This window comes from Stegostoma tigrinum, chromosome 40, assembly GCF_030684315.1.
Source record: "Stegostoma tigrinum isolate sSteTig4 chromosome 40, sSteTig4.hap1, whole genome shotgun sequence".
Lineage (NCBI taxonomy): Eukaryota > Metazoa > Chordata > Chondrichthyes > Orectolobiformes > Stegostomatidae > Stegostoma > Stegostoma tigrinum.
In genome coordinates this window covers 4014658-4042597 of record NC_081393.1, presented here as the reverse complement: position 1 = coordinate 4042597, position 27940 = coordinate 4014658, and the positions used below count along the sequence as shown (strand labels likewise).

The window sequence follows — 27940 nt, the reverse complement described above, 5'->3', positions numbered from 1 at the left end:
TTTCTTGCGTACCTCATACAACAAGGTTATTCCATGAGCAGAAGCTGCACAACGATTTGTGTGTTCACTTCCTGTGCTGAAATCATTTTTTTCAAGTAATTGTTTTTACCTGCAGCCTTGACATTCCATAGACGTTTATTGTCATATTTACAGGGCAGCTTTTGAATGTTAACATGCTGCATTTCTCTGACTTAATTGGGTTCCATTTTATCATGATTTCCTCTTGTGTTGATGAAACAATGAACACATTGTTTGTTTGAGCCACAAATCAACCTTGTTCTGTCAGTTTTGATATAGAACATAGAACAGTACAGCACAGAACAGGCCCTTCAGCCCACGATGTTGTGCCGACCATTGATCCTCATGTATGCACCCTCAAATTTCTGTGACCATATGCATGTCCAGCAGTCTCTTAAATGACCCCAATGACCTTGCTTCCACAACTGCTGCTGGCAACGCATTCCATATGTTTTACTCTAGTTTGCTCCTTCGGGCAAGGATTGTTCTTCATCTTTTACACTGGCCAGATCGCTTGGTATAAAGAACTTGTTTAAAGTTTAGGGCAAAGCAAGGCAAATGAAATGTAGGCTGCCTCAGCAAAAGGGTTTGAGTGCAGGAGCAAAGGAGCCTCCTTGCACTTGGTAGCCCCTGGGTTATTGTGTGCAGTTTGGCCTCTTACCAAAGGAAGGACATATTGCCACAGACGGAGTGAAATATAGGTTGACTAGACTGATACCTCGAATGGTGGGGCTATCTTAGGAGAAGAGGTTGCAGTGAATCTACAGAGTAAGTGGTAGACTGTACAGGATTGAGACAAGGAAGAATTTCTTCACCCAGAGGTTGGTGAGCCTTTGGAATTCTCTACCCTTGGGGGCTGTGCAGTTCAAAACAACAGGGATTGATATTGTATCAGTGATATTGGGAACTGCAGATGCTGGAGAATCCAAGATAACAAAGTGTGGAGCTGGATGAACACAGCAGGCCAAGCAGCATCTCGGGAGCACAAAAGCTGACGTTTCGGGCTTAGACCCTCTGATCCTGCCTGATGAAGGGTCTAGGCTCGAAACGTCAGCTTTTGTGCTCCTGAGATGCTGCTTGGCGTGCTGTGTTCATCCAGCTCCACACTTTGTTATCAGGGATTGATATTGTTTTGGGTATGAAAAACATCACGGGATATGGGAATAGTGCAGGGAAATTTATGTTGAGCTGGAATATTAGCCACAGTGTCTTAAATGATGGAGCAGTCAGGAGTGACTGAGCAGTGTACTCCTGAGGTGTTGATGTCTGATGTCAGTAAACTCTTTCCACAATGAAGGTTCACCAGTAACACTCTCATTTAAGATCAGTCTGGGAGCCCAGGAGCAATCTAAAACATTCAGAACAGAATTGAATGCTGGTTGGGAATTTAGGCGATATGAGCCAGGCAAATGAACATGAGCTGAGAGAGATCATTTGCTGAGCTTCACCAAGTGATAGTGACCGACAATGAAAGGCTGGGTCCGTTGGGCCTATGTTTGTTGGTGTTCAGAACAATGCGAGGTGCTCTGTCTGAATTTTCGAGCATTCTTTCGATCTGGATGGGGTTGAGACTGGGAGGGTCACCTGGGATGGCGGGGAATTAACACCACGCACACATGCACACACTGGCACGATGTGTGCGTCCCATCATTACATATGCTTAGGGCCGGTGCCAGCCATGTCGCTTTCCCACCGGGCCATAAGCGACTACAGGGAGAGGGAACCTCCACCGTTATTGTATTGATTTGCAGAGTAAGCATGAGAAGGTCTGTGCGCCTGCTCTCATTAAATGCAATGGTAAAGTAAGCACTGAGATGCTGAATAGCTTCCTTCCTTGTGCTTTGAAATGAGCTTGAGAGACTGTATTTAGATTACTGTATAGTTCGGGCACAAAGCCTTCTGATTTGTCTTGTTAACATTTCTTGTCCCACTAAGTTTTCCTTTGGCCTTGTTTGATTCTGGCTTTTGAAGCCTCCGCGTGTCACTACCCTAGAAAATTCCAAGGAGTCACTTCCGTGCCATTTGTTCTTGTCTGTGATTCTCCTTCCTCTGTGTCCTTGCCAAAGTTCCTATCCCTCTGCCAATTTAGTTTAAACCCTCCCCAAATCACCGCTGCAAATGCACCGTGCAGGTCATCAGTGATGATGCTGCCCAGGTGTAACCTGTCCAGTTTGGACTGGTCTCAATGCCCCAGGAATCTGAAACCCTCCCTCCAAACTATCTCTTTGAGCAGGTGTTCGTACAATATATTCTGCTGTACCTCCTCTGAATCATATGTAGCATTGATGGTAATCCTGAGATCACTACTTTTTGAGGTCCTAGTTGTCAGCTTGCTTTGTAGTGTCCTTTATTCTGCTTTTAGAACCTCGTCCTTTTTTTACATTGTCATTGGTTCCAGAGTCTACCACAACCATTGACTGTTCAGCATCTAAATTGCGGAACTCCTGTGCCGCCCTGAGAGATAGAACATAGAACATTACAGCACAGTACAGGCCCTTCGGCCCTCGATGTTGTGCCGACCTGTCACACCGATCTCAAGCCCATCTAACCTACACTATTCCATGTACGTCCATATGCTTATCCAATGACAACTTAAATGTACCTAAAGTTGGCGAATCTACTACCGTTGCAGGCAAAGCGTTCCATTCCCTTACTACTCTCTGAGTAAAGAAACTACTTCTGACATCTGTCCTATATCTTTCACCCCTCAATTTAAAGCTATGCCCCCTCGTGCTTGCCGTCACCATCCTAGGAAAAAGGCTCTCCCTATCCACCCTATCTAACCCTCTGATTATTTTATATGTTTCAATTAAGTCACCTCTCAACCTTCTTCTCCCTCATGAAAACAGCCTCAAGTCCCTCAGCCTTTCCTTATAAGACCTTCCCTCCATACCAGGCAACATCCTAGTAAATCTCCTATGCACCCTTTCCAAAGCTTCCACATCCTTCTTATAATGCGGTGACCAGAACTGTACACAATACTCCAAGTGCGGCCGCACCAGAGTTTTGTACAGTTTCACCATAACCTCTTGGTTCCGGAACTCGATCCCTCTATTAATAAAAGCTAAAACACTGTATGCCTTCTTAACAGCCCTGTCAACCTGGGTGGCAACTTTCAAGGATCTGTGTACATGGACACCGAGATCTCTCTGTTCATCTACACTGCTAAGAATCTTACCATTAGCCCTGTACTTTGCCTTCTGGTTACTCCCACCAAAGGGCATCACCTCACACTTGTCTGCATTAAACTCCGTTTGCCACCTCTCAGCCCAGCTCTGCAGCTTATCTATGTCTCTCTGCAACCTACAGCATCCTTTGTCACTATCCACAACTCCACTGACCTGAGTGTCGTCTGCAAATTTACTAACCCATCCTTCTACACCCTCATCCAGGTCATTTATAAAAATGACAAACAGCAGTGGACCCAACACCGACCCTTGCGGTACACCACTAGTAACTGGTCTCAGGATGAACGTTTCCCATCAACTACCACCCTCTGTGTCTTCTTTCAGCAAGCCAATTTCCGATCCAAACTGCTATATCTCCCACAATTCCATTCCTCCGCATTTCGTACAATAGCCTATTGTGGTGAACCTTATCGAACGCCTTGCTGAAATCCATATACACCACATCAACGGGTTTACTCTCATCTACCTGTTTGGTCACCTTCTCAAAAAACTCAATAGGGTTTGTGAGGCACGACCTTCCCTTCACACAACCGTGCTGACTTTCCTTGACCTTGATCCTTGTCTCAGCCTTGCTTCAGTATGACCACCTCCATATCCACGGTTGTTTCAGCTGAGCGGATGTTCCACAGTATTCCCAGCCGCTGCCCCAGCTCCGAACCATAGATTTCCAGGAGCTGCAACTGGAGACACTTCCTGCACACGTGCTAGCTCCAGGCTCTGGAATTATTCCTGGCTTCCCACATGGAGCGGGATGAGCACAACACAGCTTTGAGCTCTTCTGTCATGACTTAGCACTTTAAATTTAACCTTGTGGAAGATCAATCATAACAAATAATATCTATTTCTTTTGGGCCCTTATTTCCTGTTTTGACAGAATACAGCCCCTGGAAACTGTAAACCCAACTAACACCTGACCTGTAAGTGATCAAAGTTGTACATCTTATCCTGACCTTCCTTTATAATTTAATAATCAGCTGTATCATTTGGAGTCTGTACTCCTGCAGCAGGACAAGATACTGTTTCTCTATCCACAGATGCTGCCAAATCTGTGGAGTTTCTCCAGCAATTTCTGTTATGTTTTTATTGCCACTGATTTCTTGTTCCCACATCTTGATTCATCTGTCAGGTTTGCACCCAGTTATCCTTTCACTGAAATAGTCCGTTCTCCTGTCCCACTTGGCGACAGATTTGCTTGGACAGAGCAGAACCTGAACAGATGTGAACACACAAATGTAGTGCATTGCAGTGGTGCTGAAAGGGAATCTCAGACAAGTTACATGGTGAGATTTTGTGTGCAAATTTTGCGTCTTGTGCCTGTGAACTGGCATTGCTGAACAAAAGCTGGGAAATCTGAAACCAAAAACAGCAAATGCAGCAAAATCATTATCATCAAAATACGAATGAACTAACAAATGGAATAAGGACTTTCCTAAAACTTACACAATTAAGAAGGTGAGGTGCATCAGTGTTTAAAATGTGCTGCAACAACCTTTATTTTCTTAATTGATGGAATGTGGGCTTTGCTGACTCAACCAGCATTGATTGCTCATTGCTAATTGGCCTTGAGAAGGTGGTGATGAGCTGCCTTCCTCAGCCACTGCAGTCTATGGTGCTGTTTGGAAGAGACTGTCAGAATTTTGACTCAGTGACAGTGAGGTACATTGCCAGTTCAAGATGGGGGTGAGCTTACAGTGAGTGGTGTTCCTGTGTACCAGTTAACCATCTCAATAGTTGTGGTCCTGTGTTTGGAAAGTGCTGTCTCAGGGGTCTTGGTGAATTTCTGCATATCATCTTGAAGATGGTATTCACTGCTCCTACTGAGTGTTGGTGTTGCACGGAGTGCTATTGGCGTCATTGTGTGTCACAAAGCAGCTGTCCCACCAAGTGAGATAACCGACCCCAGTGTCCCGTGCTTAAGGTCGTAACAGGAGGATTTTAGCAGCTTCTGTTCAATTGTGCTTTCATTTGTCATTACCAAGGTTCAGTAACGTCTTCCCCAGTCTCAACATGGCAGTGAAGAGACGAGAGCAGACTTTACAAGACTACAAAAGATTACAGTCCAAAGTAGAGAAGTATGAAGAGAAGGACAAGTCTGGCCCTGTACTTGTGAAGCTTCACCAGGTAAGGTGGAAGCACAGCTCGACATGTTTCAAGGGGTTGTTGATGTTTTGGTGACATAACACACGTAGTTTGGGCCCTGTTCTTCCATGTAAAGTGAGCTGCAAAGCTCAGTCATGATGTGCAAATAGCTCCAACCACTTAAGGGGGCTTTTGTAGGGACTGTGAAGGAAAGAAGTGGCCCATCACATGACATGGACATCTCTCCCACATAGGCCAGATAAAAGCTAATTGTCTATGAATCTGAACATCGTTGCGCATATGTCCTGACAAGAAGCTTGGCAGCACTACAGATCACAGAATTGTTGCTGTGCAGACAGAGGCCACCTTCCCTCTGAAGAGCATCCCACCCAGACCCACCCCCTATCCCTGAAAGCCTGCATTTCTCATGGCTAATTGACGTAGCCTGCACGTCTCTGCATACTGCAGGGCAATTGAGCATGACCAATCCACCCAACCCCCTCATCTTTGGATGGGGAATGACTGTGGGAGGATACCAGAGTACCTAGAGGAAACACACAAAGGCACATTGGGATGTGCAAATTCCACACAGACAGTCACCCAAGAGTGGAATCAAACGCAGGCGTCTGGTGCTGTGAGGCAGTAGAGCGAATCACTGTGCTACGGTGCTGCCCCAAGACGTGCAGACGTCATGGGGAGCCTGACGATGTTGTGGGACTGGAGCTCATGTATCCCATGTCTCTGAATGCTGTGCACTGCTACTCAGTCTAGCTGAGTAGCATTACCCTGACGAGTGTGAGACTGAAGTATCTAACTGTATAGTAACCTTCTGGAGCTATCAAGGGAGCTGAAATGCAGGGACAAGGGATATTTGGATAAAAATCAAACAAAGAGCTGTGGAGATGAAAGCAGAGGGCAAGAGGAGAGGCGAACGAGAAAAAAACACGTAATAAGCTGTGTAACAAGCTGGATGAACACGGCAGGCCAAGCAGTGTCATAGGAGCAGGAAAGCTGACGTTTTGGGCCAGCATCTACGGTTCCTACTTGGCCCGCTGTTTTAGAACATAGAACAATACAGCGCAGAGCAGGCCCTTCGGCCCTTGATGTTACGCTTACCTGTGAACTAATCTAAACTCATCCCTTACACTATCCCATCATCATCCATCTGCTTATCCAAGGACTGTTTAAATGCCCCTAATGTGGCTGAGTTAACTACATTGGCATGCAGGGCATTCTACACCCTTACCACTCTCTGGGTAAAGAACCTGCCTCTGACATTTGTCTTAAATCTATCACCCCTCAATTTGTAGCTATGCCCCCTCATACAAGCTGACGTCATCATCCTCAGAAAAAGACTATCTAATCCTCTGATCATCTTATATGTCTCTATTAAATCCGCTCTAGACCACCTTCTCTCCAATGAGAACAGGCCCAAGTCCCTCAGCCTTTCTTCATAGGGCCTGTGCTCCTGACCAGGCAACATCCTGGTAAATCTCCTCTGCACCTTTTCCAATGCTTCCACATCGTTCCTGTAATGGGGCGACCAGAACTGCACGCAATATTCCAAATGAGGCCGCACTAGCGTTTTGTACAGTTACAGCATGACATCACGACTCTGGAACTCAATCCCTCTACCAATAAAGCCTAACACACTCTAAGCCTTTTAAACAGCAGTATCAACCAGGGTGGCAACTTTCAGGGATCTATATACATGGACACCAAGATCCCTCTGCAAATCCACACTACCAAGATTCTTTCCATTGACCCAGTATTCTGCCTTCCTATTATTCTTCCAAAAGTGAATCACCTCACATTTATCTGCATTGAACTCCATTTGTCACCTTTCAGCCCAATTCTGCAGTTTATCCAAGTCTCCCTGCAACCTGCAACATTCTTCCACTCTGTCCACCACACCACCAACTTTAGTGTCATCTGCAAACTTACTAACCCATCCACCTATGCCTGTGTCCAAGTCATTTATGAAAATGACAAACAGCGAAAACAGATCCTTGAGACACACCACTAGTAACCAGACTCCAGGCTGAATATTTTCCATCAACCACCACTTGTTGCCTTCTTACAGAAAGCCAGTTTCTAATCCAAACTGCTAAATCTCCCTCAATCCCATGCCTCCGTATTTTCTCCAATAGCCTACCATGTGGAACCTTATCAAAGGCTTTACTGAAGTCCGTGTACACCACGTCAACTGCCCTACCTTCATCCACATGCTTGCTCACCTCCTCAAAAAACTCAATGAGGTTGGTAAGACACCACCTGTCCTTGACGAATCCGTGTTGACTATTTCCGATCAAATTTTCATTCATCTCTACACCTTGTTATCTTGGATTCTCCAGCATCTGCAGTTCCTACTGTCTCTAATAAACTGTGTGGCCTGTCTTTTATGTCCCATCAAGTATGGAGATAATTTTGGTCCAAACAGTTAGTGCTTTCCAAGATGTGGAAACATGTGATATGGAAGAAGGCCATTCTGTCCATGTGTCTGTGGTTGCTGATGAATAGGCTTCTAACCAGTTCTCACTCTACAGCATCCTAGAGATTGCCCCTCTTTAAGTTGTATATCCGTGAACTTTAATAAAATGATGAGTTTCTGGCTGTACCACCCTTTGAGGGAGTGAATTGCAGACGTCCACAACCCTTGGGGTCGAAACATTTCTCCTCAACTCCTCTCTGATCCTTCAACCAACTGCTTTCAGTCTGGTTGTTGCCCTGTTTATGCAAAGAGGGTCCTTCCTTATCCACTCTATCTTGGCCTCTCGTGGTTTTATATAACTCGGTGAAGTCTGAACAAGAACTCAGCCTGTCCAAAGCGAAAGGTCTTCAATTCTAGCCTGTGATCACATTCTGACGCAATGTGGTGATCACAATTATATGTAATCCTCCAGGCCTAGCCAGAGTTTTGTACAGCTGTAGAGTAAACTCCCTCCTCTTAGTTTACGTGTCTTGGACATATGAAACAAAGCCAAATTCCAAATGTTTTAGTGCGACAGAAACAGAAGCCAGGCAACACGATGAATAAATTTTATCCTGGAAAGAATGCTTCTCAGTGACATCCCCTCTGCAACATAAGGCTACTTATCCAGGTTAATTTGAACTGACCAGGAGTTTCTCCTATTATGCGAGATAAATTAAATCAGACAATTTGTTAACAATTGATCTGAAATGCATTGCACCGTTAAACTATTCTGGCTTATGATTTCTGTTTGATTCTTGTGATGTACGTAAATATCTTTCTTCCTAAATTTGTGCCTCCTGTTGGTAACAAAGTTGAGGATTCCTGAAATAGGCAACATGCTATTGAAGCTTTCTGTTGAGCACTCACCACGACAGATGCAAGAATTCCAGATTTCAAAGCGCACGCCAACTTACACTGCTTGGGAGAAGGGTACTGGTGAGTTGCCAGGTTAATTGATTGAGTTGAGACATTACCATGCAGAGTGCGGTAGGAATTGTTGTTCTTCAATGAATGAAGCAAAGCTGCTTTTCCATTGGGGTATTTTTGCATCTGTGCTGTTGAGTGCTAGATGAATAGTTTGGACAGCATGCGTGTTTATTTTATCAGTAACATGCCTGTCTGTTTCTTGCTAAGCCGAATGGCCATTTCTGTTTGTATCCTCCCAATAAAAGTATAATTGATACACTTTGTGACTAAGAAACACAGTTCCTAATTAGTTCCTCTTGACTGTGTTTCTCTTCAACCGTGTTCCTAATTAATGTTGAGAATTTCCTTCAAACCTGAAGCAGGCTGAGCTGAATTTGACAATGTGAGTGCAATAACTCGAGACAGCTGGTGTCCTGTTGCCAAGTCTCCCTTTTTTTACATATGGTAAGCCCTTGATACTGATGCAGCTCTCAGAGTGAACAGAATCTCTGAGACTCCTGTTTACTGTCAGCCAGGACACCCACGTTAATCCTCAGTCAGGGAGCTCAGATTCTGTGACGTCCACCTGGCTGAAGTTGTTGGAATCACTTCCATGAGGTCCACTTACTCTCCTATTGTACACAGCTATTTTCAGTTTGTGTCCCTCAGGTCAGTTTAAAATTTGGGACAAAACCCCGAGATAACACGTCTTTGGTTATTTTCATTCCTAGGCCAAAGAGGAGCTAAGGCCAGTCCGTGAGGATTTTGAAGCCAAAAACAAGCAGCTGCTTGAAGAAATGCCGAAATTTTACAACAGCCGCATCGATTACTTTCAGCCAAGCTTTGAAGCACTGATTCGCGCACAGGTAGGTACCTAGCCTGGATTTTGCCACACTCTCAACACTCTTTCTTTACTGTGAATTGGTCACTAGTTACTTGGAGTAAGCATTGACCTGCCCAACAATTGAGCAGGAGAGTGGGTTCTCAGTTCCCTGCCCATCAATAGTGATGGGTCTTTGTTTCACAGGATTGGCATCTGTCTGTTAGAGGAGTTTGTGATACTTCCCTCTGATGTTCTTCATGAGTAGGATTGCTGTACTCTTGCTCAACTTTGCTTCATATTTCAGTACTCCTGCTCCTAACTCTTGTGTTCGTCGCAGGTGAATGTTTCAATAGAAAGCATAGTCTCTGAGAATGAAAAAATCAACACATTGGTTAAACTTCACATTATTTTGTGGGCATCTTGTACTGTTTCACTTTGGTTGTCGAACAGTTGTATGTTTCCACAAATTTGTTTTTGAATCCCACCATGTGGATGGATTGTTTCAGTCCCACAGGGCTAGCATAAATTCAGTGGTCTGAGCTGTAAATGCCTCTTTGTCTCTCTCTCTCTCTCTCTCTCTCTCTCTCTCTCTCTCTCTCTCTCTCTCTCTCTCTCTCTCTCTCTCTCTCTCTCTCTCTCTGTCTCTCTCTCTCTCTGTCTCTCTTAAATGAGATTTTAATTCCTTTCTCATAAGGGTTGCGCATTGCAAACAGTGTTGAATTGTTCAGAATATATTTTGGAATTGCTTCAGCCCATAACTATTGGATAAATATTTTACTCCCAGTTAGGGTGCTAAAGATGGATGAGAATATGTTATATTTTAATTTGGGTTCCTCATCTGCAAGACTTGGATAAACCTTTGACCAAGCATTTAAATGTTTTGTTATGGAAATGAAGGGGAATATTCCCTGTTTCCTCATTTTTGCAGAACCTATTGTTCATTAAATACATCCTCTTGACTAGCTCATTGTGTGGTTTGTTTGAAATTTGAATCACCTCCTCAGAAGTTCTTGTTCAGTTTGAGCTTTCTAAGTATATGACATAAGAAAAGTCTTTCACCCACCTCTGGGGGGAGAAAGGTCAAATCTGTTTCAGAGATAGTAGGAACTGCAGATGCTAGAGAATCGAGATAACTAGGTGTAGAGCTGGATGAACGCAGCAGGCCGAGCAACATCAGAAGAGCAGGATGGCTTGTTACCTTGTTACCTCAAGGTCAAATCTGTGTAAATTTTCTGGTGCAGTGAGTTTCATGCGTATTGCAAGAATACCAGAGATTATTGGCTGTCATTAGCCTTTTAAGTGAAAGTTCTGTTTGAAAGTGGCAGGCATGTTCAGCAGTGTTTGCCGTGGTATTTCAGAACCATAGCTATGAAAAGTTCCACAGGAAATCAACTTTATACAACTCGAATTCTTAAAGTAAACTCTGAAATCCAATTCTGAAATCAAATGTCATTGTCTGCTCACTGATGATAGTTGCCTGCATCTTACCATTCTTGCGAACTGCGCAGAAGTGGACAGATCCCATTATTAGACCTGATGGATCAGGGAGAAATTTCATGGCAAAGAGCAAAGATGAAATAAAATCTATGTGCCACCTTCGTCAGTGGTCCTAGGGCAAGGATGTGAATCTAGCTGAAGCCTAAACACATGGGTTTGCACTGTGCCCTCTGGTCAGTTATTAGCAGACACCCTGGGTAGATGGAGAATGAAGTGCCAGTAGTTACTGCAGCTTGCTGTGAAGATAGTCAGTTCCTGGAATTTCATGGCCCTGAGCCTGACCTGTCACCGCTGTACTGATCATTGTACTCCAGTCATATTGTTTGACTTGCAGTTCATTCACCTCTGAAATTTAGCATATTGTTTAAAATCCTAATTAATTTTCTGTCGCTTGTCAGTTTGACCATTTTTTTTGTCTTTTAAACTCAATCAATCCAAGTTTCAAGATTTCCAGTTTGAGGGAGAATAGTCACAAATAATTTGTACCCTTTTCCAAAAGAAAACATCTTATCCCCAAAAAAGACCTGCACAGTTGGAACAAGATCGTGCAAGCAAAATGTTTTGGAAGTGAATCATTAATTTTGAACCTGTTTGCTGATTTCTCAAGTTTAAAGGAAACTTTCCGTCACGCATGAGAAGAACGAGAGTCCTGCTGTTTCTTTGGCAAAACTTTGAAGGATAAAGCTTTTAATTATCCCTTAACCAGAACCAACAGTCCTTTCAAGAACATCAGTGTCTGGCCATTGTCAGTCACGTGCTGCACTCTCGCTCTCTAACTAAAGCGCTTGCGCCCTCGCGCCCTCTCGTCCTCTCGTCCTCTCGCCCTCGCCCCCCCTCACACCATCTCGAACCCCCCCGCCCCCCCTCGCCACCCCCGTGACCCCCGCCCCCCTCGCCCGCGCGCCCTCTCGCCCCCTTGCCGCCCTCGCGACCTCTCGCGCCCCCCCTTGCCCCCCTTGCCACCACTCACCCCCCCGCGCCCCCTTGCGACCTCTCGCTGGCCCTCGCGCCCCCCTCGCTGGCCCTCGCGCCCCTCTCGCTGGCCCTCGCGCCCCTCTCGCTCCCATTCTCTCACTTTTCACCACAAACACTTGAACAACGATCTGTTTCTGTTGGGCAATGCTCACCAAAATGTGTTCTCTCTTTTTCCTGAGTTGCACTGGCCTGACTTTGTGCTGTGTTGTTGCCACTAACCCTGTGAAACTTATGCCAGAGGAGGTGGATTCAGCTCAGATGACTGAGGCTAGGACTCAATGCCCTGACCATGGGGATTAGAAGGACACCGCTCATCTGATCCGGGACAAAATGTCAAAAGCGCCTTCATTACTTTGACTGTTGTCTACAACAGAGAAGCAAGTCATGAAACCCATGTAATCCATGTCAGTGCTGAAGCTCCACTCAAGATTCCTCCCAGTATGAGGCAAAATGCATAATGTCAGGCTTCATTATCTTCCACGAATCTACCTTGTGTTGATATCGTAGAATTCAGAAGTTTACAGACATTGAAGGCATTTACGCATCTGAGGTCCTGCTATGTATCCTCGCGCAAGCAGAGTTAAAGGTAGGGAGAGCCATAAAATGGCATTCAGTTGGGGACCCGAAGACTGCTACCTGAGGACAAGTGCTGTTTTTTTTTTTGTTTGAAATGGTGATAACGAGGATAGATCCAATCAAGATTGAGAAACATCTGAACAAAGAACAACACAGCTCAGAATCAGGCCCTCTAACCCATCAAGTCTGTGCCGATTCCGAGCCTTTATTCAGACCCACTAGTGATTGCCTGTATGCCGTTTCTGGCCTTGTTGCTCTCTTGTCTTAAATATATTATTGACCAGATCAAGCCCCCTCAAAATATATTAGGGAGATACTGGATGTGAGTTTGCTCGCTGAGCCGGAAGGTTAGTTTTCAGACGTTTCGTCACCATTCTAGGTAACATCATCAGTGAGCCTCCGGTGAAGCGCTGGTGTTATGTCCCGCTTTCTATTTATCTGTTTCAGATTACATCACCAACCCAAGGAAACCTAAACAGATAAATAGAAAGCAGGACATAACACCAGCACTTCACCGGAGGCTCACTGATGATGTTACCTAGAATGGTGACGAAACGTCTGAAAACTAACCTTCCGGCTCAGCGAGCAAACTCACATCCAGAACCTCAACCTGAGCTACAAATCTTCTCAAAACTCATTAGGGAGATAGTCTAGCCCCCTTTTTTTTCTCATTTGAAAGCTAAGTGTAAGGTGTTGTGTTCTGGATGCAATTTGTTTGGTTAGATTACCAGACTTGAAGTAAAGCTTACTTTATTCAGACAGGAGTTAAAATACAGACATGATAAAAAGAAAAGAAAGTAATTAGCTCCACTGTAACTGTATCAAAATGTTTAACAAAATAATATACATTAACTACTACTAGTTAACTGTTCCAATATAGTAACATTCCATAAACACACCGTTGACTAAGGCAAACTCAGTTGAATAGATTGTCTCTCAACTCTAGCAGCAGGAAGAGAACCCCAGCTTTTAGCTGTAACTGAGAGAGGAAAAAGAGCTTCCCCGCCCAGCTTCATGGCAGCAACAACTGCCACTGAATAATTAAAGCTAACAAAGTCCTGGCTCGGTGGGAACTTGATCCTATCTATTCAGGCTGCTTTTATTGTTCCGACTTTTAACAAGTAAAACCCGAAGGCCTCACAAGCTGCTGATTAGCTTTGGACAGACTGCTTGGACCTCTTAGATCTGTAGTGTTGTTGCAAATGTTGCTTGCGTGCCAGCTTTCACCATCTCCACTGCCAGTGCATTCTGGGCACCTCCCACCGTCTGTGTGAAACATTTTCCCTGTACTTGCCCCTATACTTGTCTCCCTGGCATCTTGAACCTGTGCCCCCTTACAGTTGTCCTTTCCACCATGGGAAAGAACCTTTGACTATCCCCCCTATCTGTGCAACCTCTCCTCCTAACCAAAACCCTCCAGACTAGGCAACATCCTGGTAACCGTTCTCTGCATCCTCTCCAAAGCATCTACGTCCTTGATAATGGAATAGTGTAGGTTAGATGGGCTTCAGATTGGTTTCGTCGAGGGCTGTACGGCTTATGCTGCGCTGTAATGTTCTATGTTCTGCTGCTGTGGTCACCAGAACTGCACACAGTATACTAAAGTTTTGTACAGCTGGAACATAACTTGCCAGATATGAAGGTTAGTGTGCTGTACACCTTCTTGACCACCTGATCCACCTGTGTCACCACTTGTAGGGACCTGTGGACCCGTACACCTAGATTCATCCGTATGTCAGTGCTCCTAAGGGTTCTGCCATCTATTGAACAATTTGCACCTGAATTTGACCTTGCAAAATGCATCATCCTCGCACTTGTGTGGATTAAACTCAGTCAGCCATTTTTCTGCTCAAATCTGTAATGTGTCTATATCCCACCATATCCTTTGACAATCTGCAACTCCACCAATTTTTGTGTCATCCCCAAACTTCCGAATCAGACCACCTCCATTTCCTTCCAGATCATTTATATAAATTACAAACAACAAAGGACCTGGCACTGTTCCCACTGGTTAATGACCGCCATTCCGAAAAGCAGTCTTCCACTGCTTCTCTCTGTTTTCTACGACCAAGCCAGTTCTGTATCCATCTAGCCAGGTTGCCTGAGATCCCATAAGACTGTACTGTTTTGTACCAGCCTGCTGTGAGGTACCTTATCAAGTACCATAGTCGGGTCCATGCAGACAATATCCAGCTGCCCTTCCTTAACACTCATTCTTGTCATCTCCTCAAAAAAATTCAATCAAGTCGGTGAGATGTGACCTTCACTGCACAAACCCATGCTGCCTATCACTAACACGTCTGTTTGCTTCCAAATGTGAATAAATCCTGTCCCTCAGTATCTTCTCCAGCACTGATGCCAGGCTCGGTTGCGTATAATTACCTAGATTATCTCTTTTTCCCTTCTTAAACAAAGGAACAATGTTGGCTATTCTGCAGTCCTCTGGAACTTCATCTCAGGTCAAAGAAGAAGGAAAGGTATCCCACAATATCTTGGGATAGATCCTGTCTGGCCATTGGGACTTGTCTACCTTAATGCACTTCAATTCACCCAACACTTCCTCCTTTGATGTGTTGACCTGCCAAACCACAACATCCCTCAAGCCCTTCTCTTTGGTGAATACTGATATAAAGTACTCATTAAGGATCTCACCCACTTTCTCTGGCTCTGTGCATAATCTCCGTTCTTTATGCTTGAGTGGGCCCACTCTTTCTCTTGTTGCCCTCTTGTTTCTAATGTATGCGTAAAATGCCTGCGGATTTTCCTTAATCCTGCTGGCCAAGGACGTCTCATAGCCTCTTTTAGCCCTCTTCGCTCCCAATTTGAGCTCCTTCCTACTTCCTTCGTATTTGGGCAGCACGGTGGCTCAGTGGTTAGCACTGCTGCTTCACAGAGTCAGGACCCTGGGCCCAATTCCACCCAGGGGTGACTGTCTGTGGGAAGTCTCCCTGTGTCTGTGTGTGTTTCCTCCTGATGCTCCGGTTTCTTGCCACAGGCCAAAGGCTAGGTGGATTGGCCATGCTAAATTTCCCATCGTGTTCAGGGATTCCAGATGAGGTTGGTTGTAGGGGGAATGGGTCTGGTTGGGATGCTGTTCCGGTCAGTGTGGACTTGTTGGGCTAAAGGGCCTGATTCCACACTGTACGGTTCTATGAGTTCTTCAAGGACTTGGTTTGTTTTTCGTTGCCTAGATTTCACGTGTGCTTCCTTTTTTGACTAAGCTGACAATTTCCTTTGGCATCCTCCATTCCCGAATCCTGCTGTTCCTGTCCTTTATTTTCACAGGAGCGTGTCTGTCTTGCGCTCTAATCAACTGTCTGTTAAAAGACTGGCCATTACCGGTCAAACGTAGATTTACCCTGAAACAGCTGCTCAGCTGCACGTTCTCCAAATCTTGCCTAGTTTGGTTATAGTTGACCACCCCCCACTTTAAAACTTTATCCAAGGTCCACTCTTGTCCTTATCCATAAGTGTCCGAGAAGTGATGGAATTCTGGCCGCCTGATAAAGAGGGGCCAGTGCTTCAAGCGTTCGTAAGATCCCGGATGATGATCCTCCTGTTGAGTCAGATCCCAGATTGAAATATGGCTCAATAGATTTTTCTTGAAGACTGAGTGTGACGGTCTTTCAGTGAAGCACACACAAGGCTGCAGATTTGGTTATGTTAATTGCTTTATGTATTTTCCCTTCTCTTGCCATAAGACTTGACAATATGAACCCAATTCGGTTCATATATCAGGAAGCCTTCATTCATCTTTGACACATACAGGTTCAAAGAAACTCTTATATCACCAGTTTAAAGCCAAAACTCTGAAAACAAAAATATTTGGACATTTGTATGTATCTCACATTGTAGTATGCATATACTTTTCAAACCAATGGACAGGTTCTGAAATTGTGAAAGACAGGTTTGAATCTCGAGCTGAGACACCCCATGTCATTGGGCATTGTCATGGGGGTCAACTGAAGGTGGAGGCACTTCTGGTGTTGAGTTTCTCTGTTTGTCTCTCTCTGTGCCTCTGGTGGTGAGAAGAGTTGTTGCTGGTGAAAACTTGACGCTGTCAGCCCAAGGCTTTTGGTAGCAAGGGTGTTTTCTGCTTTTGGACTCTGAGCAAGGAGGCAATGAGTCAGTTCTTGAGCATTGTTGCCTTCAGTTGTCAGAAACTTGAGTGGGAATCGGTTGCCCAGCCAAATGTTTGTGTAAGGACTGTATGCAATTTAAACCTCAGAATAGCAGGATTACTGAGGACAATCCAAGTGAATTCATCAGAACTGTGGCGCGTCTTGGTGCTCTGGAGAAATGAATGCACCTTCAAAATCCTGGAAAGCGTTTGGAACTGTTGTGTGGAATTAAATTCAGACTGAGCAGAGCTCTGTTAAGATTTTTAGGGTTAAAAACCTGTTTGTGATACCTGTTTGATATGAAACTAACAGTATCCACTTTGTTTACTTCTGGTGCAGCAGAAATGCTCAGTTAAAGTGTGAAATCTTGTGCTTCACCTCTTTGAGACAAGATTGGATGTCTCTTGAGACATTAATAGTTTAGTTTTGAGATCATGACACAATCAGTGTGACTCTCCGTCCCTTCCTGTCATTTGCTCAGACACATTTTTCTAAGAAAGAGCGTACCATTCACCTCAAGTAGCCCCTATATGTGGCAGTTGTCACCATTCTGTGAATGAAGACATTTTCCCTGAATGCCCAATTTGTTCAACAGTCACAAACTCCTATTCCAAGTTGAGGGATAACCATTATCCAGCACGCTGGCATTAACTATGAAATCTTTGTTCTCTTTTGGAAGTGTCATCTCAAAATAGGTTGCATCAACCGTACAGTACTCCCTCAGTCTAGACCATCCAACAGTGTGGATGTCCCACAGTGCAGCATCCCGTTGGGGCTGACCTCCCCCGGTGGCGCGGCGCTTCCTTGGGGCTGACCCTCCGATGGTATGGCACTCGCTTAGGATTGTACTTGACTGTCACCTGAATCTTGTGCTGGAGACTGACGAGCAAGTCTTGAACCCACAATCACCTCTTCTAACACGAGTCCATGTCCAATCGTGAAGCCACAGCCTGGATGAGTTAGCATGTTGTAAACTAATGTAAAGTTTTCAAAATATGCAAAAGACTGTTTATGATGAGAGTGCTTTCAAGTGGCAGCTGAGCAGATTAGCTGTTTGGTTGTAAGTTTAGATTGCGAGACACTATCCATGAGCATTGCCTTTAATGCTTTGAACCAAGCTGTGATACCTCAGCTGTACTCCCTGTAACATGTTCATCAAAGATCAGAGAATAAACCAGTTTTTTTCTTAATTTACATGCGAAGCAAATGGTTCAGCATATTAACTATGTAGGAAATCTGTCTAAATGTGATTGAGATTTTGAGTTTGACTCCTGCCCATTCAACCTTGTAACACTGCGAAGTCACATTTACCCATCACAGCAGCTTGCTGAGAGTTTGCTCCCAGGATCAGGTGTATTCCTTCTGCACATGAAGTTTTGATTCCTGAGCAGACTGTGCGACAAGTTGACATTTTACTGCGGGTGACATATTTATGGTTATGCTTGCCTCCTGTCAGTCAAGTCCAAAATGTGGTATTTCAGGATTTCCTTTTTTTTGTCCTGAAGTACAAGTTCCTCCCAGCTTTTTTTGGAAAGTTTGGGTAATATTCAAAGGTTGCTTTCTGCATGTGTGGTGTACTTCTGTATTTTTGTGTGAGAGGGAAGGAACTAGTGACATACGTAAAAGTCACACTTTTCAGCAACTCGGATCGTCACGGTGATCAGTTGAGGCTTAGTTTGCAAGAGGGAAGGGCGACAGGAAAAAAGTAAGTGACAGGTGGCTGGTTAACCTAGCACCTGTCATCAGCCATGTGATTATTGAAGAGGTTTTGCTGTGGATTTGGAAAAATTCCAGGTAATCAGGAAGTCAGCAAAAGAGAAATTATGTTTCACCCATTTGTTGGAGTTCTTTAAAGAAACTGTGCATAAATGGGAGCCTGTTGATGTAGAGCCACTGGGTTTCCAGATGGCCTTTACTGAGCTTTCGCATTAAAAATAATTGTTGCTCAAAGTAGGGAGCTCCTGGTGTGAATGGTGACATTTTAGCCTGGCCCAGAGATTGACTGGAGACAGTATATAGAGAGTTTGTTTCATTGGGCCTTTTTTTGACCAGCTATACGTTGCTAGAGAAGTCCTCCCAGGCTCTGCACTGGACCCTCTGCTTTTCCAGACAATATCCATAACCTAACTGGAGTGGCTAAATTGGCAAATGACACAAATGTAGTTAGGGAAGGGATGGCCTGAAGGTGACAGAAGGAGGATGTCAGTTGTGTGTGAATGGGCAAAACTCTGGCAAATGGACTATTATGTGGAAAAGTGTGGCATTGCTCACTTCTGAAGTGCAGAAAGAGTGACAATCAGTCAGATATGAAGTGTTGCCAGTTATTTAGAAGTCTATTCCATCTAAGGGTCCTATCCTTAACTACAGAGGAATTGAACATAAAAGTAAGGATAAAATTAAACTCAGAACTGCGGACCTTGAAGAAGGGTTGTTGCACTTGAAATGTTAACTCTGTTTTGTCTCCAGACAGGGTTCCTCCAGCAATTTCTGATTTTCACCTCAAAGTAAGGATGTTGTGCTTCAGTTGTACAGGGCATTGGTGCAACGATATTTCGAATCATGTGTGCAGTTTCGCTGTCCTTTTTCAGGAAGGATGTAACAGCTTTGGAGGCAGTTCAGAGGAGGTTTACTCAATTGATACCTGGAATGAGAAGGTTGCTTTATGAGCGAAGGGCTGAACAGGCTTGTCTTATTTTCACTGAAGTTCAGAAGAATGAGGGATGACTTGATTGAAATACATAAAAGTGTGAAAAGGGCTCTTGTGGTGCAGTGGTTATGTCCTTAATAGATCCTGAATGCCCTTGACCCCGTGGAAGGAAAGGATGTTTCCTCTTAAGGGTGAATCAAGAACTAAGGCTACTGCTTAAAGTCATTTTTTATTCACTCATGGGTTGAGGGCCTACCTGGTGAGGTCAGCATTTATTAGCCATCCCAGAGGGCAGTTCATAGTCAACTACATTTGCTGTGGGTCTGGAGTCATTGCAGGCCAGACCAGGTGGCAGTTTGCAGCCCTGGAGAACGTTAATGAACCAGATGGGTTTTTCCTGACATTGGTTTTACGGTCATCGTTAGACTGATAATTCCATATTTCAATTGCATTCACATTCCACCATCTGCTGTAGTGGGATTCGAACCCTGGACCCCAGAACATGACCCGAGTGTTTGGATTAACAGACCAGTGATAATACCACTGGGCCATCACTTCCCATCAATGTCCCTTTCAAGGCAGAGATGAGGAAAAATTTTTTTCTTAGAGCGGTGCGTAAGTTTGGAACCTAGTGCCCTAGAAACCAGTGGAGATAGAATCCTTAATTCATTTTAAAATGGAGATATGCAGTGAAGTATTCTTATAATGTCATGCAGCACACAGGATCTTGAAGCACAGAAGTGGCCTGCTGTCCATTTGTGCTTTTCCCGGTTGTTGGAAAAAGCTGTCTGACTTGTCCCAATCTTTCTGCACTTTGCTGACAGCCCTGCAGTTTATTCCCCTTTGAGTACTTGTCCAGTTTGCTTTCAGCAGTAATCAATGAATCTGCTTCCACTGCCCTTTCAGACATTGCATTGTGCCTCACACTAACACTCAGTGGAAGGTAATTTCTCTGCATCTCTTCTCTGGCTCTTTGGCTGTTAATAGAGTTACTGACCTGACTGTCCAGTTCTTCTTGTCTTTGCACTGTTGAAATCTTACATGATTTTGAACACCTTTCTTCAACTGCACTTGTTCTTCTTTGCACTGCTTCAAGGAGAAGATGCCAGTTTCTGCAGTGTTCCTGTATAACTGCAGATCTAGTTCTTAGTAACCATTCTCAGAAATCTCCTTCACACCCTGTCTGTGGCCTTCACCTTCTGAATAGCACCTTTCTTGGGTTTCTGGTGCCCGGAATTCAACACACCTATTCAGTATCTGACAAAGATTGTGCATAATTTCTCTTCCATTTTAAATCATGTCAAGAGTCGAGATGTTTTTGTTAACAGCCTTATCGATTGAGCTTATCACCTTTCAAGATCTCTGCGTGGAAACAACTGTGAGCCTGTATTCTTGACCCCCCCACCCCCGCAACATTGCCCTGTTTATAATGCGTCTCCTAATATTCCATTACAAAATGTGTCATTTGACTCTTTTCTGTGTTACGTTTCAATTGTCATGTGTCTGTCCATTTTTTCAGTCTGCTTCTGTGCTCTGTCTTCCTTGCCGTTCACAGTCTTTTCAAGTTCAGTGTTATCCAGAAACTTTGAAATGAAAAGTATAAATTGGAAGACCTTGAGGAAACTGTTTCTTTCAGTGTGTTGCCTTCTACACCTGTCGACAAAGTTTTGACTATCTTTTCTATACTTGCAACATTCTGTTAAAGCATAAGTTTCTGTGAATGTAGAACGAGAGCAGCAACTAACTCAACGTATAGCTGTAGCCACTAGATGTCACTTGTCGGAACAGTGAATAGTGAGTGACAGCTGTGTGTCTGAAACGTCTTGTGCATTTGCCTTGTGTCCACATACTGTCGATCTAGCATTTTGAGGTCTGTCTTTGCAACTTCCCATTTGTTCCCTGTATCCTAGTTCAACCATTCAGAACTGCAGAGAGAGACTTAACGTGTGTTTCAGATTCAACTTGAGCCGTGGAGCACTGTTTCAGCTTGTGTGAATGTACAGATTAGCAAAAGGAGTCAGCTTAGGGTCACAAATTTGCTTGGCCTCTCGAGCCAGCTTGCCATTTAATGAGATCACGGTTGGTCTGATTAGTCCTGACTGCCATTGACACCCCAATTTAAACTTTGGCCATCTTGCTTATCAATAGGACATCTGCCTTGACTTCAAAACTCTTTCACTGCCTTATGAGGAAGAGGGTTCTCGGGACTCATGGCCCTGTGTGAGATGAAATTTCTCCTTCTCTGAGATGGGTGATAATTAATGCTTTTTAAAAAGTGACCCTCTTGTCCTAGATTCTCCCAAAAACAGTAAACACCACATCCACCCAATTGTGAGCATCTCCAGATCCTGCCTGGCTAAGTCACGTTGTCAGGAAAACAAGTTAAAATTGAAAGCTGGGATGGAATTCCAAACTAATTCCAGCTGGTTTGGTGGGTGAGTGAGGATTCTCATATCATTTTATATTACCTTAGCTTCCACCATCCTCCTTATGGAATTTGTTAGGAACTTCCCTCAGAATTTCTTCGCATGATTTCCTGTTTGATGTCAGATGACTAAAGCAGCGTGTGGAATTGGTAGGAATGGGGGAGCAGGAACCAGATGGTCGGTTTCAGAAATGACATCTTTTGTTTGGACATGAGGTGCCAGCTGTGTGCCTCTCTTCCACACAGGCCTGTCTTTGAGACTTCTGAGCAAAACCATGAGTATAATGCTCAAGACTGTGAGGTTGTGCTACTGCCTCCTGTTCATGAAACAAATACACTTCAGTGAATCAAGCGGGATGTATTGGGAAGTTGGATGGACCGATACTGCAAGTTTTATGGACTCATTAACGTGGAGGTTCAATTCAAGTCACCAAACCATCCCTTATGAGAAAATAAGCTTTCTGGTTTTCTTGATTCAAACGACAACTCACAGATGCACATGTGGCCTTTGTAGTAACTTGGCCGTGGAGCTTGGTATCTTTCTGGTGGATTTCTTTTTGAGCCTACATGTTCTCGGGTGCTGTACACAACAGTGAGCGTGAATACCAGCTGCTAGCAGTCGTGCAGCACGACTGTCCCGAGGGAAGAGTGCCCCGCCTCACATCTGCTTCATGCACCTAATCCCCCAGATACCAAATGGGAAGTACTGCTTTACCACTTGACAGAACCCTCCTTTCTTGCCTCTGCGTTTATTTTGCCATTCTTCATATTTTTCCATTCTTCGTATTTTTCTGCCTGCTTTTGTTTTCTGGCATTGCAGGCTCAGCCGAAATGCAATTGTAGATATGTTTGCATGATTTGGAAAGGCTGAATTGGCTTCTGGTACCCGTTTCCTTACATTCCGTTCTCTCCGCCCCTCCCAAATTAACAACTCACTTTCTTGTTGCTGAAGCCTTTTAAATTTTGTCTGCAGTCTCGGAGGGGAAGGCGTGTGACAATGAAAGCAACAGATTGCAGATGCTGGAAAAACTGTGTCTGGCAGCACCTGTGGGATGAGAAATAGCATGAATGTTTTTAAATTGAATGTTGGTTTTGAAAGGGGAGGGTACAGGACCGGATGGTAGGGAAACCAGGTAGGAAGGTCTGCATGGTTTGGGATCAGGAAAGCAGGGCATGGCACCGCTGAATGACTTGAGTTTGGGGGTTAGAAGTTAGGGGGAAAACTGTTAGGAGGGTTAGATTTAATGGTTGGTTGCTATTGTAATTCCAGCTGATATTAATGCTGGACAAATCTGACTTGATGGATCACGTATTAAATTTCCCACTGTAGCCTAACGTTGTGATTAGTGACTGGAACACATTCACCTGAGGCTACAGACATCCTTGAATGACAGAACATAAGCTTATTTAACAAAAGAAGAAAGAAAGAAACAGAGCTACATGTGAATATATATGTGTGTGTGTATATACACACACCACAGTAGAAGGATCTTGACACAAATATCAAAACTAACTCTCTTCCTGTTTCCCAACACTCTCCATCTCCAAGACTCAGCCCAAGAACACATGACTGTTCTGTCTCAGCTTTCCAATGGGATTTGATGCTCAGATTATGGAGGCAGTTCCTTTCTGTGTCTGCAGGTATGAACCTCTTAGAATCCTAATGGACAGAACTGTTCAGTTTTAGTAGTGTGACAAATTCAGTTTTGACTCCTCTGGCTAAGGAGCTGCACATGTGGCCTTTGTAGTAACTTGGCCATGGAGCTTGGTATCTTTCTGGTGGATTTCTTTTTGAGCCTGCATGTTCTCAGGTGCTGTACACAACAGTGAGCGTGAATACCAGCTGGTTTTCCTGAACTGATTTGGCCAAACAGCAAAGTTCTCCTGTGAGGAAGAAAAACACTGTTCTGTTCTGAACTGGACTCTGGGTTCTTCTGAATTCAAACTTTAAATCTTTTGTTTTGATGTTCAGACTAAAGTCTTTGCCCTAATGTGTTAACTTCACATGTCTTGAACCCAACAGTGCAAACCTTTTATCCATTAACTCGACAGGGGCCTGTGATGCACTTGCCCCCTTAAAAGTCATGTCTTTGGATCTCTGTCCAAATGTTTTCTGGGCTTTCTTTTTAAAAGAAAATCACCTTTATCAGCTGATTAAAACCAGTCTGCATCTAATTTGTTCTCATTCAAATTCCAACAATGATGGAAGGTAATTTCCATGTTGATCACAGTGTTGTGTGGAGGGAGTCTGATGGGGAGGTCAGGAGGAGAGATTGGGGTTGGTGGGTAATAGCAAGGACAGTCAGAATGATTGAAAGAGACGGCTAGCACAGTCTAAGGAGGATGTTGATGTGCGCACACACCTCTGTAGGTGGAATGATTCCATCTAAAGCATTTCTGGAGTCTCGAGTAGCTTCCAACCACTGAACCACAAACTGGGGAACCGGATACCAGCATGCAACCGAGACATCAAATGGTAACAAAACATAACAGAACATCTAGAAAACTGCTTAAAATCTTATTTGTTTTGTACCTTCCATATTCCACAGTCCTGTCCTTCACTAAAATTATGCCAGCCTTGTCGTGGGAATGGGGTTTGGAGCTAATCCAGTGTTAGCGTGACCAACTTGGACTTGGAAGTGTTGGGGCATGATTATTTATTGAGGAGCTCACTATCCTATCCCATTCCACAAGGATTTCTTCATTATTTGACTGACTTTCAGGCGCATCAAAATCCAAATCATCTGGATTTGATTCCTCACTCTGACGAGCAGTAACTAATACCTGTTTGTCTGGTCCCCTGTCCCTGTCTTAGTAAGGTTTCAGCACAATCACATGACAACCCCAATAAAGTTTTTTTTTCCTGTCTGGTATCTTCACCAGATAATACACCTGATTCAACTTCTTGCTTTGAAGGGATCTCCTACCACTGATAACGGCATCAATATTTTATCCCCACAGGCAAACATATGAATTTTAGATTTCTTATCTGCTGCTTGCTTTATTAGATGCTGTGTTGCCTTTGGATGTTCTCTCAGTAAGTCATCTACTCTGTTTAATCTTTCTTTCACCTCAGATACAAAATTCAACTGTGAAATCTCTGACTTTGGACCTGTCAGCTGTTTCTTAATTCAGCTGAAAGCTCATCTTTCTTCGTGTCCGAATATCAACTCAAATGTAGTAAACTGAGTCAATTCTTTTGGGGCACCTCTAACAACAAACAATTTAAATGGGTTACCTTTATCCCCATCATTTGAGTAATCCTGGCAATAAGTCCTCAGCATGGCCTTTCGTGTTTGATGCCAACTTTTCATTGCTCCCTGAGATTCTGGATGGTACGCACTTGATTTAAAGTGTTCGATGTCTAAACTATGCACGATCCCCTTAAATAATTTGGCAGTGAGATTGGACCCTTGGTCTGACTGAATCTCACTGGGTAGTCTGTAACAGGTAAAGAAACCAAGCAACTGTTCCACAACCTTTACATGCCTCTGGAGATCTGGTAGACACATCCATTATGGTTAGCAAATAGTGGTTTTCGCTTTTGATTTTATGGAGGAGACCTGTGCAATCGATCATAACCCACATGAAAGGTTCTTCAAATACAGGAATTGGCATCAAAAATGTTTGTTTTAATACTGCCTGTGGCTTTCTTAGCATCTGACACATACGACAGGTACGGCAAAATTCAACCACATCATTATGTAATCCAGGCCAATAGAGAAGTGCTTTTGTATCTTCACCTGAGTCTTCCTCACTCCGAGATGAGGTCCTACAGGTAATTTATGTGCCATCCTCAATACTTCCTGTCTGTATCCGACTGGCAACACAATCTGGTGAACTTCTGCCGTTTTTACCTCTGCACTAACCTACCGAGGTCTCCTTTACCACCTTGGTTGTTGTCTTTAGGAGAGAATCCTTTTGGGAATACAGTCTGATTCCTTTTCCGGGTAGACTTTATGATATAAATCCTGTACTGTCACATCTTTTCGTTGTTGCTCCATTAATAGTTCAGAACGAAGCACCTCTGCCTGATCAAATTTTTCTTTTATTATTTCATCAAGGAGGGTGTCAGCTAACTGGACCTCACCTCCTTCGTCTCTCTCTTTGGCTTTTTCTTCTTGCTGCACCTTATGACTGTGGTATCTTATCACCGCACAATCTGGAAAAATTCCAGGGTATTTTTCTTTTAACTCCTCATTTCCCTAGTTTTCCTTTGGCATCTCCAGCACAAGGGGCATCACTCTGACCTTTGATCCTGCAAGGCCATTTCCAAGAACAGACTGTTTTCCTGGAATTGACATTTTTTCAATCACTCCAACTGTTACTTCCTGAGCCTTGATTGGACTTTCGAACCTGATGTTACACAGAGGAACGCTAAATCTCTCTCCATTTTTTCTACAGATGACCACTGTCTCGGGTGACATTTCAGAAGGCGTGCTCATACCATCATCTCTTCCTATTAGATGCATCTAATAGTATCTTCCTGAATAAACCTTACTCGCAGAGGTCAGGTCTTTGAAGAGATCGGGCACTCTCTTACTATCCAGCCCACGACTAGGCTGTGCACTCTCCTGCAGCTCCTCGAATTCTCTTGGGGTTTCCTCCACAACCTCAACTCATCCCACTGGTTTAGCCTTTTACCACATCCCAGTGCCTTTCTTAAAACACTAGCACTGTGACTTTGTGTGTCCCCCTCTATTACAGTGGGACACCTGAGGCTTTTCACTCTCTTGGGTTTCTTTTTTCACCTGTGGCAAACTATTCCCAGTGTGATTAACTTTTCGTTCTTCATTGAAGGGTCTCCCTTTTTACCAATTTCTGTCCTTCAAGGAACGATATTGTTGTCAGAAGCTAAATTTCGATTGAAACACTAATGCAAATTCATCCACTATCTCAGTAGCTCTTCTTGCTATTTAAACTTTTTGTTCCTCAACTAGAGTTGTTACCATTTCTGGAAGTGAGTTTTTGAACTCCTCCAGTCGAATAATCTCTTTCAGATCCTCATATGTCTTTTCTATTTTTAATCCTCTCACCCATCTATTGAAGTTGCTATGTTCAATTAATTCAAACTCAACATAGGTCTGACCTGGCTTCGTCCTTATATTTCTGAATTGTTTTCTCTATGCTTCTGGAACCAATTCGTCGACACTTAAAATAGCCCGTTTTACTCCTCCATAGCCCCTGACAGCGCTACAATCCCCTCACTAGCCCTGCATATCAACTTGGTCTGAATTAACAGTTCCCACAGTCTCCGGCCAATTCATCTGCCTAGCCAATTTCTCAAAGGATACAAAGGCTTCTATATATTTTTCAACAAATTTTGGTCATGTTAGAACATATTTGTGTACATCCCTACCAGGCTGTTGGCTGTGATGAGTTTGTTTATCCTCTCTGGTACTTTTCCTTGTGCCATTTGAAGTCTTTTTACTTAGTTCCAACTTCCATCTTGTCCCATGTGAGCATTCTTTTTGTTTTTCCTGAACTTGTAACAATTCCCCTTTCACTCTCTAACTCCAGTTGTCTTATTTGTAATTTTAAATTCTTCTAGCTCTCATGCACTTGCCTGTTTCTCTGGTTTCCTGAAATCGTTGACTAACTCCTTTTACAGTTTCATTTTTCCTCTTATCCCCAGTGAAACCCAATTCTGCCCTGTTTGCTAACTCTGAAAGTGTATCCAAATTCCTTTGTTAAACTTTCTGGGCAAATTTGGACAGCATCTTCAAATCTGAGAACCTCTCGAGCAATGTTAAGAGCTACTTCCCTCACTTTTGATTAAATCGCCCACAATTAACTGAAAGCAAACAGATTTTTCTCACTGAAATTTTATTTAAAGATCTAGGACACTAATCCCCAAGTCTGTTTTAAACCTATAGAAACCTGTTCAGAGCTGTTCAGATCCCGTACATGAACTGGCCAGATGCCAGACTTGAGCCCCCAACCTGGTAGGGAGGGGTGATTGAAACTCCCTGATAATTAAAATTGAAACACAAGTCTATTACAGTGTGCGTAGAGGTCCCCTTCTACTAACTAAAACTGGAAACACCCAGAGAAGCTCAGCTCACCTCGCCTAATCTGTCAACCTCCCCTTGTTTGTAACAGTGCAAATGAAGGATATTCTCTTTATAAGTAATGAGTAACAATTTGTTCATCTAACCCTAAAGTGAACAAATTAATAGAATTAATGACAAACCAAACAATTTCCTCTTAAC

The 27940-nt window shown here is 43.8% G+C and overlaps 1 protein-coding gene across 2 annotated transcripts in view; it reads left to right on the top strand.

Moving 5' to 3' along the window:
• The window catches only part of bin3 (bridging integrator 3), a 121314-nt gene that overhangs the window by 68808 nt on the left and 24566 nt on the right, over window positions 1-27940 (top strand). For both annotated transcript variants that reach the window (XM_048523246.1, XM_059641109.1), the window contains 2 exons: window positions 5186-5327; window positions 9396-9530. In XM_048523246.1, the coding sequence (XP_048379203.1) occupies window positions 5186-5327; window positions 9396-9530 (277 nt within the window). The remainder of the gene's footprint in view (window positions 1-5185; window positions 5328-9395; window positions 9531-27940) is intronic.